The sequence below is a fragment of the Syngnathoides biaculeatus genome, chromosome 1 (assembly GCF_019802595.1).
Source record: "Syngnathoides biaculeatus isolate LvHL_M chromosome 1, ASM1980259v1, whole genome shotgun sequence".
Lineage (NCBI taxonomy): Eukaryota > Metazoa > Chordata > Actinopteri > Syngnathiformes > Syngnathidae > Syngnathoides > Syngnathoides biaculeatus.
In genome coordinates, this window is record NC_084640.1 from 1799537 (window position 1) to 1821027 (window position 21491).

The 21491-nt window shown below is 38.4% G+C and overlaps 1 protein-coding gene across 1 annotated transcript in view; it reads right to left on the reverse strand.

Moving 5' to 3' along the window:
- Positions 1-21491, reverse strand: part of stt3b (STT3 oligosaccharyltransferase complex catalytic subunit B) — an 84086-nt gene that overhangs the window by 25999 nt on the left and 36596 nt on the right. Inside the window, exons 3-6 of the mRNA XM_061821566.1 lie at positions 16370-16657; positions 12424-12489; positions 2210-2309; positions 1466-1564 (exon numbers count right to left, since the gene is read on the reverse strand). Of these exons, the coding sequence (XP_061677550.1) occupies positions 1466-1564; positions 2210-2309; positions 12424-12489; positions 16370-16657 (553 nt within the window). The remainder of the gene's footprint in view (positions 1-1465; positions 1565-2209; positions 2310-12423; positions 12490-16369; positions 16658-21491) is intronic.

A 21491-nucleotide genomic window follows, 5' to 3' on the forward strand; every position in this document is an offset into this window, starting at 1 on the left:
TGGTAACAGCAATGGTTGAAAAGAAAGTGTTAGATTCCCAATGTTAGGGACTCAACAATAGTGCATGTTAATAAGACGGAAAATACCTTCAAGTGTGCAATGACAAATCAATGCCAGGTCTACTTTAAGGAAATACACAATGCAATTCACTAAAATGCCAATCCTTAGGTCATAAAACAATCTTTTTTAGGCACCGAATGCAACAAAGGCCAGATACTTGATGAAATCAAACAAATACAGGAAAAGTTACAATTTAGAGGGAAGGTGTCAGAACTGTGTTGCAAAATAAAAACCAATTTACGTGCCTTATTTTTCACTGAACTCAGCACTCCTGATCATTTAAATGGCACTCAGCTCTAATCTGATTCTGTGAAATTCTACATTCGTCAATCATCTGGTCAAAACAGTTCTGTCTGGCCAATGGAGATACTTTTTTTTTTTTAAGATCATAAAATTACTAAACATTGTTTCATTAGCTGTTTATCTATATGGTTTTACATTTCTGTGCATATTGGAGAATGTAAAATCATGTAAAAAAATTAAAGACTTTTAAATTTTAAATTAAAAATAAGATATCATAGTGGTAGGACATTGATATTATTTGACGTGGGGCAGGGTAAAATGGATTGAACTATTTAACACAAACTTGATGTACTTTAACAGATTACCCTTCACCTATAGAAAAAGCAGTAGAGACAGGTTTTGCTCTTGGTTCTGATTGTGCGATTTGCTTTATTACCCCTGGCAATTTTTTACCAGCATTTCTTCTGAAAGCCTCAACATAAAACAACGTTGTGAATGATGGTGTGGGGCTGGTTTTCAGCACTGATAAATGCACACCAAAGAAAGGATAAAAAGACAAATGCACTTTGCTGCATTTTTTGAGGATAATGAAAAATAAAAGCTTTAATTCTCAAATTCTGTCGTGTTCTTTTGATCTGAGACAACTGTCTTCAATAAAAAAAATAATAAACCTTGCTATTCCAATACGTTAAGATGGGACTGAGGCATACCAACAATTTTGTCCGTGTGTGTGAATTTGGACCTATTGTCATTATTCTGTTTATATGCTCACATAAAACAATTACTCAATCAGGAACAACCGAACCAAGTTTCTTTTTAGTTTTAAAAGTAATGTCCCAAATACATTCGCATTCTGTGGAATTAATGTCTCATGCCACTATTATGGTACTACTTACTAAGCAGCAGCCCCACTGATAATCTAATTTGCAACCCCTTTGGACAAAAAAAAAAGAAAAAATCTACATTCAAGGACTACACAAAAGCAGGTGACTGAGAATCCCATGAAGTCTACTGTAATCTGCAACTTTGCAGCGATATGTTAATTTCCATGATTTTGCATCTATTCGCTCTGTTATGTTTTGTCTTTTCAGTACATGTTCAAAATAAACTAGTGAATGCAGTTCAATTGTGTAGGACAGTGAATATGTCACATCTGACTTACCAGCCGCAGCCATATGCTCACTGGTCCTAATTGGCTGGAAGCCGACAAAAGGGATCTGCATTGATAGTACAAGACCAACAATGTAGAATGTGCTGTAAGCTGTAGAGAAAAGAAAATCGAGAGAACTGATAAATTACCAAACGACAACCTCAAACTCACTAAGGGACGTCTACGTCAGAGATTCTGACAAATGCACACTTAAGTAGACTTTTATTTTCCCAATCTTCATGAACATTAAGTTTTAGCAATTCCATCTCACTGTGAAAAGGTTATGACCTAATTACAAAGCTCAACCTTCCTGCTTTCGAAATTGTGATTATATTTACTGTATGGACATTGCATGACTCAATTTCATTTTTCAGCAATGACTTGATAAAGCTCCTGGTGGATTGATATCAGATGTTTGAAATGTTGAACTGGTAGTGGCCAAGCGAGTGGGTCTTGATGTTGCACACATCTCAGGGAAATATGAATGTTTTGACATCACAAACTTTCTCTACAATAAACCACTAAACTACAAAAACAACATTGGAGGTGATGCTAGCCTTTGAGAAAACTTGGCCAATTTCTCATGATTGCAAGGTGGGCACATCTATGAATATGATTTTGAATTTTAATTATCTATTGTTACATTCTGAAAGAGAAGGGAGGCTTTTAGCATACATTTATATTCAGAGTTCAATTAAATTATGAACATCAAGTCATCCCAACAACTGCTTATTGCAAAGAATGTGTGTACCATACCAATGTAGACTCGTCGGCTGTAGCGTTGCATCAGCAGCAGCACAAACACATGGAGGGGAATAAGATTGATTATAAACACATAGCCTCCCCATGCTGATACCTAGAAATGACAAGTTAAAAAAAAAAAGAAAAAAAAAATCAGTTTAAGTGAACCATTTTATTTTCTAATTACATTTCCAAACAATGAAAGTGAGGTTCAACAGTAAAAAAGCTTGGAAGAAATATGTCAAATTAATCTTAGTTAACCACAAAATTTAATGTTGACAAACTCATAACCAGCGTTTAAAATAGGCAAAAATGAGCAGCAAAACAACATTTGATAGATGAGGGCTATCGATGTATCAACTGAGAATTTGGCATACAGCTGGGACATAAACTGCGCTAATTAAGCCTGCTTTTTAACCTAATTTTGACTCAGCCAATGTTATGACAGACTTTGCTTTCTATGCAGGGTACAGTGTGAAAAAACATTTTTGGCACCTCCCCCCTTTTCACCACACTCACTGTGATTGCACAAAGATGGGATAAATTATCCCATGTTTTTGCATGTTTTTATGTACCGACATGTTGATTGTTTTCAGCAATAGCATTCAAAAGGTTAAAGCTACCTTTTTTTTTTTTTTATAAACAGTTGGGCACAGCCTGAAAAAAAGTATTCAAGTGGGGGCTCTCACTCAGTGAGCCCTTGAATCACTGACTTTACTTGACTTTCATGGACTACTCAGTATTGTGCATGGGCTCGTGCAGTGAGAGCAAAATACATTAATAAAATAAAATAACTTCTCTTCTTAGGTATTTAACAGAGTAAACACTGAAGAGACAAGCTCTTGAAACAACTTTTATCTGGAGGAACTATCATTAAAACTGTAAAATGCAATCATTGAAAAATAATTTCCATTTCAAGGACATTCAATTAGCATAAAGAATTTTTAATCAGAATATCTTCTTTTATTTTAGAATGCAAAACTACAAATGATGGTGCAACTGAAAAGTACATATCCATGTAGTCAAATTGTTTAGATCACCCTCTTTTTTTTCAATTTATTGCTCATTTACAGTAAATATAATAAAAATCACGAGCTTTTAACTCAGTCACTGCAACATCTCTGTGTAACATGGATACTTGAATTCAACACCTTTTAGTGTCTTAAGAGCTGATATTCAGTAATTTTCCATGGTTTTCTTGATGGTACACAATCAATGGCAATGCAATTAGGCTTAAAGCCCTACTGACACGAAAAGCCTGATTTTTAGTATGTTTTTCATGAAAAAAAAAAAGGCAGCCAGAATGGCGTTTTTTTAACCACACGACATTTTGACATATATGGCTTAGTCGTGAAAAATGGATTGCACAGGTGCAAAGGACAAGAGCTTCGTGGGTTCCAAATGACAGGTAGGTGTGTATAGCGCTACTTGGGGAAAAGAAAAGAAAAAAAAAACATTTGGGGGGGAGTGCGGGGGACTTAATCCTCTTATAACGTAACAAAAGATCAGTGTACGTAAGTCAGGGGTGCTAAATGTGTCAATGTGCCCGTCGGAGCTGCCGAAGCTGTGCTTGGCAAAAGCTCTTTTGAAGAAGAGAACATCTCACAATCGAGTGAAGTGAGTGGGGCAATATTACCCTATCATTTTGATCCATATTTAGATGATATGGGGATCACTTCTGACTAACAAAAAACTCGCCGACAGTATCTATAACAGTATGTACCGTACTGAGCCGAGTGCAGCGACAACACCGTAAAGCGCCCCGGCCGCGAACGTTGTTGACGCTCGCTGGAAGAGGAATGATGTTGTCCTCCCCAAACTATTTCTTTTAATAGCTTAATACATAACCTACCTGTCATTTTGGGACCCACAAAGCTCTCGTTCTTTGCACCTGTTCAATCCATTTTTAACGACGAACCGGGTCTTTTGTAAAAGTGTGAAGAGTGAATCCATCCTCCTGAGTGTTTGAGCAATATCTAGCAATACAACGAGCCAGCATTTTGGCTAACATGAAGGAACAAAAGCTACCTTTGCTTAGGTAAAACTGGTATAAACACACAAATAACGTCACTTTCTGCTTCTTCTCCAAAACAAATCCTCAAGAGGATTTTCATGGCGGGAGTTACAAAAAGCCATATGTCAAAATCATGTAGTGTGGTGAAAAAACGGATAGGTCCTTTCCGGCTGCATTTTTTTCCCCCTTTCTTTTTAATTAAAAACCTACTAAAAATCATGCTTTTGGTGTCAGTTGGTCTGTAAGTCAATTACATCAGGTGATGCAAAACTCAAATCAGCTAAACTAAAAAATAATCAGTTTAGTATGCCTCTGGCTTTGAGGAAGGTGACGAGCTTAAACGTCAGCGACATCACATCTTGGAGGGAGATACTCCATTTCTGGAATGGCAATAAATCCATCATCGAATCAAAGCACAGCCCTCTAAATTATTAAATCAAATCATGAGTTATATTGAGATTCTCTCCTGAGTGTACACTCAAACAAGGTTCACTTTAAGAACATGGTTCAAGAAAACTGTTTGCCACATATCCTAAGACTAACACCTTAGGGCAAGAATCAGACAGTGGTTGGAGCAAAATATAGCCCGTATCGCACTGTAACTTTCATACTCTCCTCACCTGCCAACTACAAGGCATGCTGAAAAGGATAGAATGACCATAGCATGCAGTAGAAAAAGTAACTCAGAACAACCATGTTAACGCTTGTAAATTAGTGAAATTATAAGATGGGGGAAGAAATACAAATGTTTTTGACGCAGTTTTAGATTCAATGAGGATGAGTAAGGAATGTTAACTGTTCCTGCAAATAAAATAAAATCAGTCTTTGTGCATTGTTTCATACACACGGACAGTTACTCATCAATACATAATTTGAAGTTGACTGTGAAATTCTGTGCCTTCAGAAATTGTTCTCTGCCCCAAGGTGATGACCCCCCCCTCCTCTCTCTTTTAAGCGGTGTCAAGAATGACTGAGCAATGACGGCCCACCAACAAGGCAGCAGACACCCTGTGAATGATCACGCACTGTGAGGAACAGAGCAGACTCTTTCTGCAGTTGACTTGTGGGACCACCTTGCCAGCAGAGGCAAATGCCAGGGACCCTCCAATGATAGGTTAAATGTCAATCAGTTCGACAAAAAGTATTGCACTGATCAAAGTCTGATATTCTGATTTTGAAAATAAGGTGCATCCGCCTGTGCCTTTGTCAAAACCCTCATAAGGGACACGTGACATGAGAAAAAGATAAGCCCAGAACATGGTTCCCTAAAGAAACTTTAGCTTCCTAGCACTCATGCAGCCCCAAATCATGACAGTCCCATCACGATAGACTGCAAACAAAATGCTCTTGCAGTCCTCACTAGGTTGATGCCACACACACTTAACACCATCTGACCAAATTAAGTATCTTGGTCTCATCAGACCAGAGTCTCAGTAATCCAGTAACATACCTAGTCTCATCATCTTCAGCCAACTGTTTTGCTGTCTCTTATTCATCTTCAGCAAGAGCTTCAGGAACAATCGCTATTTAGACCAATTTGATGCAGTGTGCAATTTAGTCACAGTGGCTGACCCCATCACACCACACATAAAATGTTATGTTCATGTCATTGGGAGATGGTACACCATATTCTCCATTAAATCCAGACCTTCTAGTAGGTATTTCCTGTTATTTTTGTTGCAAAATCTAACAGCTCAAGCCATGCTTCCAAGGAGAGCACAACACCACAGCACCTGAATTATTCAATTGTTCAAAGATAGAGTCACAAAAATATTTCCAAGACATTAAATACACCATGGAAAAAAAGAAGGTCATGAAGTATGCCCAAATACATGCCCCCCAAAAAAATGCCCAACAGTTAACCCAGAACTGGATCTCTTTTCAAAATTGATGAAAAGATTAGAAGAAAACTGGTCAAGAAGGCTACCAATAGGGCCAACAGCAGCATTGAAGGAGTTTCAGGAATTGCAGACAAGTGCTGGCTGTAACAATCTCCTGTCTTTCATTTGGCCAGTGGTTGGCAACCCACGGCTCCGAAGCTGCATGCGGCTCGTTCATCGTTCTAATCCGGTTCTGTGTGGCTTGGGCAAATAAATAAGTGTCCGATTGAAGTGTATGTTATTTTTTTGTCTCAAAAATGTGTATCATGCCTTCTTATTCCGTCAGTTTTTAAACTTCTTTCTTCAGACCATGTGCAATTTCGGTGATCAGGATTCGCCTACTTCACAAACGTTTGATAGAACTTGATGTGTCAGTAGGCAGATTTGACAGCCGGCATGCACGGAAAGCCCAGGGACACAAAAACTGCACAATATCGGAATAAAGTATTTTGTTTGTTCGCTTGTTTAATTGTAGTTGTAAATTGTAAGATTGTGATCTCGAAATATATTATTTTTCGTTGCTCAAAATATGCGTCTCACACTCAGGCGCCAAAACACCTCTCAGACAGCACCTTACAGTCCTGGGTAAAGATGAAAGTGACTTCCTACAGTCCTGATTTCCAGGCACTGTGCGCAGAGGTTCAGAAGCAGAAGTCTCATTAACTAGTTAAAATCAATATTCAAGCAGTTATTTTGCAAGTATTTATTTTCATTCTTTACAGAAATAGTGCTCTTTTTTTCTATTGTTTTGTAACACCCTCAGCAATGGGCAATGAGGAACAGGAGTCACTGCTGGGTTTTTTTACTTGCTTTTTTAAATTACCATTCGGGCAGCACACCAAACTCTCAAACAAAAACAAGCTGTTCAGTTTCACTAACTCTCCACCTCTTCTACCTTACTCTGCAGCCCCCCGTGCTCTTAAAGGGGTACACTCAAAATTACATATCTTACAGTATTTTTAAATTCACATCAAGGCTTCTACACACTATGTAAGCCGATAGGATGATGATTCACGCCATTTTTGTTTAGTAGATCGAAAATTTAAGTTCAGCTTTTTAATTTATTTGAAAGAGACCTTGAACTCTGCTATAACCCCCCCCAAGAGTTCAAATTGTGTTCATTTAATTAATAAATTAAAAATTTTTTAAAATATGGATGGACTGCATGTATTTTATAAGCAAGACTATTTTACAAGTGTATACACACACACACACACACACACACACACACACACACACACACACACACACACACACACACACACACGTGTGCGTTTGTACCAAAGTGTTTGCGGGTCCCAGTGCTGTCTTTACTGTGGAAACAGGATCAAGTGGCTCCGAGTGTTAAAGGGTTTTGACCCCTGGTATAGGCTGTATAGGGGACTGTGTCATGATCAAAGGAAACCAAGGTGGAATATTTTGGACAACCATGTTTGACGCATCACAAAAATAACACTATATTTACAGTGCTTTGAAGAGTGGTGCTAGCATTGAAATTTTGGAATGTTTTTCCTTCAACTGGAACTACAGCCTGAATCAAGGTTGAGGGACTTATGAACAATCTCAAATCTCGGTCAGGGTCAGCACAAATCCCTCAAGCTTCTGCTTGAAAGCACAAAAATGTCTACAACTTCTTATTCTTTCAGCTTGTCCCGTTAGGGGTCGCCAAAGTGTGTCATCTTTTTCCATCTAAGCCTATCTCGTGCATCCTCTTCTCTCACACCCACTGTCCTCACGTCCTCCCTCACAACCTCTTCAACCTTTTCTTTGGTCTTCCTCTCGCTCTTTTGCCTGGCAGCTCCATCCTCAGCACCCTTCCATCAATATACTCACTCTCTCGCCTCTGAACATGTCCAAACCATTGAAGTCTGCTCTCGCTCACCTTGTCTCCAAAACATCCAACTTTGGCTGTCCCTCTAATGACCTCATTTGTAATCCTATCCTGTTCACACCAAGCAAGAACCTCAGTATCTTCATTTCTGCTACCTCAAGTTCTGCTTCCTGTTGTTTCTTCAGGGCCATCGTCTCTAATCCGTATATCATGGCCTCACCACTGTTTTATAAATTTTGCCCTTCATCCTGGTGGATACTCTGTCACATAGAACACCAGACACCTTCCGCTAACTGTTCCACCCCGCTTGGACCCGTTTCTTCACTTCTTTACCACACTCTCCATTGCTCTGTATTGTTGACTCCAAGTATTTGAAGTCGTCCATCTTCACCATCTCTTCTCCCTGAAGCTTCACTCTTCCTCCTCCGCCCCTCTCATTCGCGCACATATATTCTGTTTTACTACGGCTAATCTTCATTCCTCTCCTTTCCAGTGCGTACCTCCAGCTTTCTAACTTCCTCCACCTGTTCCTTGCTTTCACTGCAGATCACAATATCATCTGCGAACATCATGGTCCAAGGGGAATGCAGTATAACCTCGTCTGTCAGCCTATCCATTACTACCGCAAACAGAAGGGGCTCAGCGCGGAACCCTGATGTAGTCCCGCCTCCAACTTAAATTCTTTTGGCACACCAACGGCACATCTCACCGCTGTTTCTGCTACCCTCAGACATGTCCTGTACTATTCTAACATATTTCCCCGCCACACCAGACTTGTGCATGCAGTACCACAATTCCTCTCTTGGTACTCTGTTGTAGGCTTTCTCTTGGTCTACAAAGATACAATGTAGCTCCTTCTGACCTTCTCTGTACTTTTCCACGAGTATCCTCAAGGCAAATAGTGAATCTTTGGTACTTTCTTGGAATGAAACCATACCGTTGCTCGCAGATACTTACTTCTGTCCTGAGTCTAGCCTCCACTACTCTTTGCCATAACTTCATTGTGTGGTTCATCATCGTTATTCCTCTATAGTTTCCACAGTTCTGAACATCACCTTAGCACACTTGTCCTCCATTCTTCTGGCATCTTCTCTCCCGTTAGTATTCTATTGAATAAGTTGGTCAAAAACTCCACAGCAACCTCACCAAATTGCTTCCATACCTCCACTGGTATGTCATCGAGAAAAACTGTCTTTCCATTTTTCATTCTGTTCTGTGGCTTTCTAGCTTCTCCCTTACCGATCAAAGCCACTTCCTGGTCATTCACGCTTGCCTCTTCTACTCTACATCTGAAAACATCAGGCTTTTAATTGTGGCAGGCATGTGCTGACTCACAGTCGGCAAAATTTGAATCTAATTCACAACCACATCCCCAGTTATAAGACTGTATTGAACACTTATGCGACCACTACCTTTTTTGTGTATTTATCTATACATTTATTGCCTTGTACAAGTGAGAGGAGCACATTGATGGAAATGGTTGAGAAATCAATTTAGCTAACATTTTTTATCATAAAATAATTAACTGTGTGTGGCCTTTTTATACTCATTCTATATTAGGCTATGCATGTCTATACACAAACTTCCGGGAGGGGGGGTGTCGAGGAAAAAAATGGGCCATTTTTAAAATTTGGCTTTTTACATTTTCTGAAAATGAACACTATAAAAGATTATATTCCTTTGGTATTCGAAATTGTTGTCAGTAGTTTATAGAATAAAGAAATGTTAATGTTTGCAGTGGTCTCAATGATGACAGTGCAAATTTTGACTTAAAATAAAACACTAGTGGGTGCAAACAGTTTAACAAGTCAATAAAGCAAAATGAGCTGTGATACACCCTGATGATATTTGGTGGTGACTGTTTAGACAGAGGGCTAATGAAAATACATTATCTGACAAATGAGCATGACAGCCCCAGAGATTCAGGCATAATGCTTCTCCTCCACCCTCGCACATTAGCAAGTGGAAAAAGTAGGATGTTACACAGCAACCAGCATGGTTCCTGTAGCTCCCATCCATCAGGGAAGCCTGCTGCTTTGATCCTTTTCCTTATCCTTGCCCTTCTTCACATTTTTTCAGATGAAGTTGCTATTAAGAGTGGGGATCTTTTTGCATTTACATGTAGCTCTCTGACGTGTCACATTCATTTACACTACTTCTTAAAAGCAAACCATGACCAAGAGTCAGCAGAGGTTGATGGGATTGTAACAAAAAAAATGCAAGTCTGAGTTTATTCTGTCACGACCAGAAGGTGTTTGTTGCTAGGGCGACTATCAAGAACAGTGGGTGGGCTGCAGATTAAGTACACAGCCTTATTACCAATTCAGAAAAAGCATGTTGGAGACACAGTAATAATGAAAAGGAAAAACACACAAAGCTTGAATTTGAATTGTTTCATGAGTATGCAAGCTTTGTCCAAAGAGAAAATGTGTCATTTCTGCATTCCTAGCTGCCGCACATTTCATTAAAATGTTTGCATTTTTGTACCATTTCTACTCCCTCAAATCTTTTACTTTTTCTCTACAGATGAAATATTCACCTTTCAATCATTTTCCATCAAAAGAGCTCCTCTTGGATGCTTCGATCCAGTTTCATTTGATGCCTGCATTTTAATACAAGCCAGAAAAAAAAAAAAAAAAAAAAATCAGCCAGAGGTTTTACCTTTAAGTTGGGTGGGGTGGGGGGAGCATACATGCCCTCTCTCAGAAATAAGTAAACCATTTCTCACTGAGAAATAATTATCCGGAATAATCCCTTTATCGAGTCTCTTGCCAGACATTTGTTGATTTAGTATTTTTAATGAATGGAGGAATTATGGTTTCATTAACCCTCCCTCTTTTCTACACTGAGTCCATTTAGTTTTTACTCATGTTTTCATTTGGGTAAATTCCACACTTGTTGAATCTTCCTTATTGTCTGACTTAATTGAAACATTTTAACAGAAAAATACAGTGAAATCTCAGGACCAGTACAATATGAAGCTCAACTAAATAAGCTAGAATTCAATTTTTCTTTTGCTCTGCATTTTATTTTGTGGATGCAACCACAGTGATGGGAAAGAAAGAAGCGTGATCCTCACCATATCAGAAGTTGAAATATGAAAGTGGTACATGTCTTTGTCTGCGCTAGTCAGTAAAATAGGGCTACAGCAAAAATAATATTGGAATGTTCACTATAAAGTAGGGCTGCAAAATATGTTGAGAAACATCATTGGAATGTGTGTGTGTGGGCGCTAATCATCACATTTTAAGTGACAAGTGGAAACGATTTGAGCACAATTTGAGTTCAGCCCAGACTGCCCGTTTTAGCTGATATGTTATATTAGGGTCCATTTTGTCAAGGTTCCACTCGAAATTGAAATTATACATTATAAGTAACATTTTTGGAAAAAATAAATCCTAATAGCAGTGTGAGTTTCCATTTTAAATTAGATATTTCATCTAATTATTTACCGGTTTCAACCATTGGACAGCAATGTAGCATTTTTAAGATAAAGATTTGAAAGGCACATTTCAGGATGAATTATAATTGATATTTATTCAACACTTGCAAACTGCTCCTAGAAAATCAGACTATGGAGCTGGAAAAATCATGCTATTTTTTCCCATATACATATGCAAAATACTAAACTTTACTGTAAAGAATGTGAGTTATCTGACAATTTACATATAAATGTACATGTTTGTTATGGGAACATTTTTTTTATAAGGTTGTAGTTAACTGTGTACATTCAACTGAATGATTTTAAAATGTTTTGATTGCAATATAGTATTTTATTTACTTTTGAATTTGTTCATCACCCAGATTAGCTTTGCTTGTTTTAAATCTACAGTAGGTTAGCATTTATTTTTACATCACTTGATGTTTCCCAAAATTCCCAGTAAAATTCTTCCTGAGTACGGAACAATTTCTGAAAATTTTCTAATGAATGAAATGGGCTTCATAATAGAATTAAGAGAAACTTACCTGTAATGAATGTGAGTTATATGACATCATATTACATATGAATGTACATATTTGCTGTGGGAACATTTTTGACAAAATTGTGTTTAACCTTGTATGTTCAACTGAATGATTTTAAAATGTTTTGATTGCTACATAGTATTTTATTTCCTCACCCAGCTTGCTCAAACCCTACAATGCGTTGAGCATTTAGTTTTGTTACTTGATAGTCCCAATTTTCCACAAAAATTCTTCATGAATATGTAATGTTTACTTACTTAATTCCTTAAATTTTGCAAATGAATGAAATACGCTGCATATCAGAAGAGAATCTGAAATCCTTTTTTGAAAAAATTCTACCTAAACTCACTGATCTTAAAAATACCTTGTATTTAACACTTGAATTGACTCAATGCAAACACAAAACCCAAGGCAGTTTGTGACCGCGCTGGGTTGTACAAACATTAGCAGTAGTCAAGTGATAAAACAAATATCGCCAGTAGCCATGGGTTGAAACATCAAAATGTTAGAAGTTTCAACATTTGTGCAGAATGATACTTACCATATAAAAATAACAGAGACAACAGCCTATAGTCCAAAATACTGAGCCAGTCTTCACAGATTTCACCTAAGAAATGAAACGATTATTAGAGGGTGGACCACATTAGATAGGCGGCACAGAAGCACTGACTGAATTTCAAAGGGGAAAAAAATACAGTACAATTCTAATGTTCATCTACATTCTCCACCAGGAGTGGCCAAACTTTTTTGCCCAAAGAGCAACAGTGTTTTGTTGCCACAACTGCTGTAAAGAAAGCAAGAGACATATGGTAAATTGGAGGCCAATTTGCCATCTTACTAGAATGCGCCTTTATGTGTACATGTGCAGTGACATGTCAGAAAAGAGCAGGATTGGTCAAACCGACTGTCTGTCAATCGATGCACATGATCGACACATTGCCCAAACCTGAATCAACTGACAAGATTGGGGGGGCACATGGTCGCGCAATCAACCAAAACCGTCTTGCGATCGACAGCATTGCGCACAATTTCTACACCATTTGTTCTCATTAAGGTCACGAGGTGAGCTGCATCTTATCTGAACTGACTTTGGGTGAGGTTGGGTACGAATCTTCTGTGATAAAGATAATTAATGTTTATTCAATAACAGGGACTTTCACTGAAATTGACTTGTCCTCTGCAGAATGGTCACAGCTCTTTTATGGGGTCTGTTTACATTGTAAATGGCCTGATAGAAGTAGACTTCAAAAGTAAATTTAATCTCTAAATATAATTCGTTAAAATGTGTGAAGTTGTGACAATTGGCCTACACCTGTAAAGCACGGTTGGCACAGAGTCATGAAACCTCTAAGCAAATGTGGCCAAACGGTACAAAAATCTCCTTGCTATACATGTAGTTAGGGACTTTATCAGTTTAGCTTGATTGCATGCCTAAAAATAAAAATAAAATGGGAGCCTATTCCCAATCTAATTGCTTGATTCAGGTGTGGCCAATACAAGGATCACACAGGTAGATTGATTGACATCCGGTTTGACCAATCCTGGCCTCTTCTGACATGTCACTGCACATGTTTTTATGTGGACGGGTTCTAGCAAACTGGCTTCCTATTTGCAGTCTGTTTCTTGCTTTCTCCACCACAGTCACTGCGATCAACCCCCCCAACACACACACAAACACGCATATCAGGCCACTGAACAGCCCCCCCACCCCAAATGTTGGCATTCATGTATCATTTTTACAGAATTTTTATGACAGGACGGAAGGGGAAAAGAATTATCCAATTTTCATGAAAATTGCTAACAAAAACAGTGTCTGCATTTTTCCTTCTTTTGTCTGCTTTGGCAAGGACCAAATTAAATGATGTAATATGAACTTAAAAAAAAAAAGAGAGAAACCTGAGGGCAATTCTAATAGACTGATAGACTGCAATGCAGACCGCTTTCCTTTCATACTTGCACACTAGAGAATCTGATGTGTGTGTGTGTGTGTGTGTGTGTGTGTGTGTGGGGGGGGGGGGGGGTAGTAAACTAAAAACTCCAGAAACACTAGCATGTTGACTTTAATTGCTAAAATAATATATACTTCCTGTTCGGATAACACGTGATATATTATTAGGGATTGCTATATTCACAAATCTCTTCCATATTCTATTCGCCTCCAAAAGGTCATAATATTGTGAGGGCTTACCATTAGTTGGACTCCTCAAGATGCGCATAGAAACCCTACATTCTTTTCAAGACCTCTGATCTATAATTCATAATCTAAGGCTATACAACATAAAATAGAGCCGCTTTTCTGGCAAAATAAAGTGTGTCCACTGAACGTGAACAAAGGGGTATAATTTTACATGTTGCAATTTGATAAAATGTGAACCTGTTAATGTCATCCCAAAAAATTTAATTTGTTGTAAATTACTATTCATGTACAAGACAATGTGCAAATGAGTTAATCAGCTAACTAGATAAGATTTATACAGCTGGACTGAATACTCATTTTATGCATTTGACCTTATGTGGTTCTTTTTCAATAAATATATACAGGGAGTCCTCAGGTTAAAACATCTTCGATCAACAACATTTTGACTTCACGACGCCTGTGGCTCGTCCACCATTTTGTCCCCAGCACCATAGTGGTTTTGCTTCGTTTATGCATATCGGTTATCTGTGTTTGTGCGTTAAAATTTTTACATTTTTATTGATGAAAAATTTCAAATACCGTTTTATATCATGTTCTACTAATATCAGTTGAAATTGGAAATTATTTGAGTTTCAAATATTTGTTTTCTATTTTAGTTATTTATTTATTTTATTTTTAATTCACAGTTATGTTATATTTAGAGATGAAAGTGGACTTTTGTGAAATTTCCTGAAAATACAAATGCTAGAACTAGGGCCGCCCCGGGAAATTTTTGAAAAAAATGGATGGCTGTATTGCATTCTGATGATATCTGTGAACAAAATTCAGACAAAAATTGAAGTCCTGACCAAAAAAAAAATTGCGCAGAAGTTCCCCAAGGCCCAAGCCCAGATTTTTTTTGCCCCCCATCCCCCCCATCACTGGATAGCACAAAATCATATTTGTCATTAAAATATGCTTTATATATGCCATCTTATCTCAAGACAAATGAATTAAGTGAACTATTCAGTAAAAAGACATCTAAAATGGTCCTTTCCCCCACATTATACATATTATAGTATAGATATAGAATATACATGAAAATATATCCTAGAATTTCTACACTGTCCAGCAATATATATATATATATATATATATATATACACACACACACACTTGAAAAATGTACGGGTGTGGTCAGTCATGCTCGCAGATAAAGTTGCGGGTGTGATTAGGGATGGCTTTAAAATAATTTACTGGATTAATATAACATAACTGTAAATTAAAAATAAAAAACAAATACATAACTAAAACAGAAAAATAAAATTTAAAACTCAGAAATGATCATTTCCAATTTCAAATGATAAAAATAGAACACGATATAAAATATCAAAATTTTTCATCGATAAAAATTCTTGATCTGACAAACTTTATGTGAATAAAAGTTCAACATAATCGGCGTTCCTGGCAATAAGCTCGCGATACATTGGAACAAACATTGCTGTCGGCAATCCTGACGTATTGTTGGGGAGGGGCGGGACTGCCGTAAATACGAGGCCGGCTTGCTAGAACGCGCCATTATCTGCATGCGCTCCGCGTATTGGCCACCCCTGAATCAAGCGACAAGGTGGATGATACTCTAATGTTGTTGTTTTGTTTTGGTTTTTTCTGTTTTTTTAACACTGTCACACTGCCTCACGATCGACGCAAAGAGCACCCCTGCCTGGTGTAACTGAATTTTCTTTGACATGGCTCATGATGTTGATGACTTTCGACGTAAATGCGCTTGCATTACGTGAAGCAGTTGTGAACATGCGCTTTCGTACATGCGCAGTACTATTAACTTATATTTCCTGTTTCAGGGTGAATACCGGTTGTGTTTGGAGCAGACTTGCTTAGTTAGCAACGTAACACGTAAATTAATGTCAAGACCACACAAAATAAGCGACGTCTTGAGAGAATGCGAGGGGAGGAGCGTTACTCTTACTAGTGTTCGTGCCTCAACATGGCTACGCTCGTGAAAGCAAAACAATGAACTGAAACGCATGTTCATTCAATGTTGTCAATTAATATCCGGATTCATTTTAGGCAATTTTTTGGAGCAATTTTCATGAAAATTTAAAAATCCAGGATTCCGGGAAAATCCAGAGGACTTTCATCACTGTATATTAATCCAGTAAATTATTTTAAGGTCTTTGGTTTACATCCCTAATCACACCTACAACTTTATCTTCGAGCATGACTGGCCACACCTGGATATTTTTCAAATGTAAGTGACTTGTATTATGCATATGCGCACCCAGAGTAAGTCTCTTCCTTTTCTAACATTCACCAACAAATTATTAAAAATCAAATCAAGCTTTTAACATACCCATAGATAGTAGGTGAACTGCAGGGCAAAGATAGCAATACCCTCATTGTCAAATGAGCCAGCAACGGAGCGTGAGATGTAGCCAGGGACAATTGCAATGAAGCAGGCCGCCAGCAGCCCTGCACCCTGGTTCCACAGCTCCCGCGTCAGCAAGAACGTGGAGATGGCCGTGAGACCACTGAATACCGGCGCCAGAAAGACACATACATCACGAATGTGGACAGTGATGTGAAGCAAGTTGAGCACATAGTGGATGAGTCCTGCAGTCACCATTAATCCTGGATATACCTGTGTAGGTGGGCAGAGAGGAAAACAATGACGAAATACATGTTTTTAATGAATGTAATGAGATAATACAAAGAGAATGTGAAAAATCTGATTTGATAACTGTAATTCTCGGGGTCTAGTTTTATTAATATTTAATAATTGAATAATGGTAAAGCAACACTCAGGGACCCACCTGAGTAGTTTCATTGATAAGCGATAAAAGGTACATACTTAACATACATACATATCATCCAATTCAAGATAGAAGCATAGACATGCCGTTTTTTCAATGCGCCATACTGTGGTACATACTGTGGCTCCACTTGCATCTGCTTTGGGCTGTTGTTTTCCACATTAAATAGTACCAGAAACAGAAAGCCAAAAATCAACGCTGCATTCATTATATGTATCATCCGGAATGGTGCAAGGTAACAAAATTTAATAGAACAAGGATTTTGTTTTTGGAGTCTGATTGTTTGTCAGGCAAAGTAGAAACTTTACTCTGTAAGATCCACAGGAAGTCAGCTGCCACGTGTTCCACAAAGGTCACACGACATTCCGCATGTAACAGATTAGCTTTAAATCAGAAGGCATAACTTCAATGGACAAAGAACTCAAGTCAATTCTGTGTGAGGTATTTAACATTCATGAAGAATATATGCTAACTTCCACTCTGATTGTAATTATGGAGCAGAGCAATGCCTTGCCAATCTAATTCTGATCGTGCGTAGTCCGAACTGGTGGTGTCTTGACTGAAGCAATTCTGAGTTTAACGTGTGTACTGTCCCTGATGTGTGTTCACATTATCAGCAACCTATGCATCTGTTTCCCTTCAGTACCAGTAATTGGCCCGCACCTATGAGACCTGAGCTTGATGTAGTTCAAAACAAATCAAACGTGACTTGAACGCTAGCACAGAGGATTATTAGGATAATTATGAGTTGTTCTACAAGGTTTCGAATCTCAATTCAACTGGTTCTGTATGGCAGTTGTATGTGAAAAAAATTAACAGAGATGCATTTGGCACATTTCTCATTCCAAATACAAAAAGGTACTTAAAAGATTTCAAAGGTCCACCTGTGTCATCATCCTACAATGCCGTGAAAAAATATTTCACCCTCCTCCTGATTTTTTTTTTTGCATATCACACAAAGATTTCAAATCATCAAACCAACTTTAATATCACTCTGACACAACCCAGGGAAAGACACAATGCAGTTCCTAAATGAAGAGTTTATTTATCATGAGGGGGAAAATGACAAACCTACCTGTTTCTGTGTGGAAAAAGTCAATGTGCCCACTTGTTAAATCATGGTGACTAACCACAAATTTGGGAAAGGTAAATTCGATTTCACAGGCCCCACCAAACATGATTTCTTGTTGAATCAAGAAATCACTTAAATAGAATCACTCAGAGAATGTGAAGAACGATGTGCCACGATCCAAAGAAATTCAAAAAAGTGAAATCCATCAGTCTGGAAAAGGATACAAAGGCTTTTCCAAGGCTTTAGGGCTCCAGCAAACCACTGTCACCACAAATGAGAAAAAACTGAACAGTGGCAAACCTTCCCAGGAATGGACGACCAAATAAAGTTACTAAAATTATTAAAAGAGTGTGAAGATGACTTATCCAGGTCATCACAAAAGTTCCTTGAACAACATCTAAAGACTTGCAGGCTTCACTGGCCTCAGTTAAGGTCAGTGTTCCTGACTCCACCATAAGAAAGACACTGGCCAAAAATAGTATCCATGGAGAGTTCCCAGGCGAAAGCCCCTGCTGTCAGCTAAGAATACAAAGACTTGTCTTATATTTGGCCAAAAAAAAAAAAAACAGCCTGAAGGTACTCGAGAATTTTGAAGAAACATTCTGTGGGCTGACGAGTCAAAAATGTAACTTTTTGGAAGATGTTTTGCCCGTTACATCTAGCATAAAACTGGCACAGCATTTAAAGTACATTTTGCCAATAGTGTAGAATGTTGGTGCCAGCGTGATTGTCTGGGGCTGCTTTGCCGCCTCAGGACCAAGACAAATTGCTGTGACTATTGGAACCACAAAATCCTGAAGGAGAATGGCTGACCATTAGTTCGTGCCCTCAAACTCAAGTGTTCTTGGATCATGCAGCACAGCAACCATCTGAAACACCAGCAAGTCCACCTCTTATTGCCCAAAAAAAAAAAAAAAAAAAATTGAAGGATTTGGAGTGGCCAAGTCAAAGTCCAGTTTTAAACCTGTTGGATTTATTATTTCATCATGCATTTGTTTATATTATCCTTCCCCGAATCATTCCCCTTCCGAGCAGCTGTGTGACCTGAAGTATAACCCAGCGACGCCCTGAGTTATGCACCCCCTTGCTGAGCAGTATTCCTCAACACCATTGTTATAAATGTCCCTTTAGTATTCGCCTCTGTATTGGCATTCACCATTATGTCTCCTTAGTATTCGTCTCTGTACTGGCATTCACCATTGTTATGTTTATCGGAGTATTTGTCTTTGTGTTGGTAATGTCATCTGTTCCTCCATTTGTTTTTTGATCTTGTGACCATTTGTTTTGAGAAACTAATAAAAAGGGGGACACTGGTAAGACTGACTGAGAGCGGGTGTTGGCGTTGCAGCTGGTCAGTCAAACCAGTTTGTCCTCTAGACCCAAATTGAAGACCTTTCTTGTGCCTTCATTTGTATAATTCATCCAGCGGTTGGGTTTAAACCTAACATTTACTTGGTCCTTCGAGCCGGATTCCAACATACCCGAGGATCCTAGCTTCAGAGTCGACATCCAGGAAGACCGTGGCCACGGCAACACAGACCCGTTAAGGAACTGGTCCTCGAGCTCTCAAACTGGGATCTGAAGGTTGCCGGAAATCCGAGGGACAAGAAGACGTGCCGGTAAGAATCATTTTCCTTGTGGGGTATGAATGAGTGAGTGTCGACATAAAATCCACGTGAAGGCACCGTCGCAGTCTTCACGAAGGCAACGTGTAGGAGGTACAGTTAAATTCCGTGTAACGAGGGGGGACTCGTCTATACAGGATACAGTTAAATTCCGTGTAACAAGGGAGGACTCGTCTGTTTAGAATACAGTTAAATTCCGTGTTACAAGGGCGGACTCGTCTATACACCAAAAGTTGTGGAAATGCGAGGGCGGACTTGCGCACTTAAATTCCGTGTTAAACAATACTTTAGTACATCAATAACAAATGATACAATACAATAACATCGAATGGTGCTTGTGTGTCTGTGTAAACGATTGAGTGAGAGACAGGATCTCAAGTGACAGCTCATTTGGAAGCACAAGCAAGATTTCTCCACCTTGGTGGGTAGAAGCTTGAGAAATAAATGAGAATTTTGAACAGTCACCCTGTCTAATACAAAAGCCAACCTTAGTACACAATAGGTGTAGTGTCTTGGCTCCAAATTCTCAAAATGGGTAATAATAGCAGTAAACAAAGAAGGGAAGAAGTGAATTAACTTCCAAGGATTGGGAGCTTGTCGAGGCACAAAGCCTAAAAAAACTAAAATAAGTAGATAAATTAGCTTAATGATTGATTAGATGAATTAGATACAACTTTGCTAGCCAGCCTAATTTGGAAAATAAATATGTATAAATAAGTAAATAAAAAACAATAGTAATAATAATCCTGTTGAGATGATAAATTGTAGAAATAAACGGTGACCTTAATAAAATGGCCTAAAATGGGTATGACGATACCCATGGTGATTACTAAATATATATAGAGAGAGAGAGAGAGAGAGAGAGAGAGAGAGAGAGAGAGAGAGAGAGAGAGAGAGAGAGAGAGAGAGAGAGAGAGAGAGAGAAGAGAGAGAGAGAGAGAGAGAGAGAGAGATTTAAAAGTAGTATTGTATGTGGTTCACTGTGCTCCTGAATTTAGCAAATGGATTAAAAGGGTTCCCTAACACAATGTGTTAAAGGGATACAATTCGATGGGGGAAAAGAAAACTGATCATTTGAATTGGAAGAAGTGTCCAGGGCAGAGAAAATACGAGTGAAATGTAAATGACAAAAAGCTCTCAGCATGTGGTGCAGGGGCTGCTGCCCTCACAAACACTCCCTTTGACCTCAGGAGAGACTTGAGCCATGTAGCAGTACAGAACTGTGAGATGACAAAATGTTCAGGGGTCAGAAAAAGAAAGATAAAGTAGAAAGGAAGAACAAACAGGCAGAAAGATCTGTTGTTACATGGAAAGGAAGATGATGAGACAGGACCACTGTAAAGGACACTAGAAACAAAAAGACAAGAGAAAAAAAAACCCACTGACTTACTACTACCTTCACATTGAGACAACACTATATAGAATGACTAGAGCAGACGGGACTGACTTGAAATGGCGCTGACTCGACTATTTTAGTGTATAGGACTTGAACTAAGAATTATGTTGAAAATGGTGTGGAAGTTATTACTTCACACAAAGCCGACAAAAATCAATCTGCAGTAAATTTGAAAATTCAGAGAGCAACCAAGCATTTTAGACAGAGCAAATTAAACAAGAATAGTAAAACAAAAGGATGAGCCTTTTGAGGAATATAGAGTGTAAATGACAACTGTATTCAAGACTAAAAGCGGGTGGCAGGCAGATAAAGATACAAATGGGCCTCTTCAACATCAGTTGAAGAATGCTCTCCAGGTTCAAAAGATCCAATTCGCAGGTAAGTTAACAAACGTTACATCGGCCTGTCTGCAGACACATTGGAGGAGTATGTAAATCTAATCCTGCATGCTAAAAAGAGAAAAATAAGTAAAATAATAAGAGAAAAAAAACAAACAGAAGTCTACAGATATCTTTTATCAAGATGAATGATAGGAGGGGTTTACCAAGGTTCAGGAGGAGTTAAGGAGA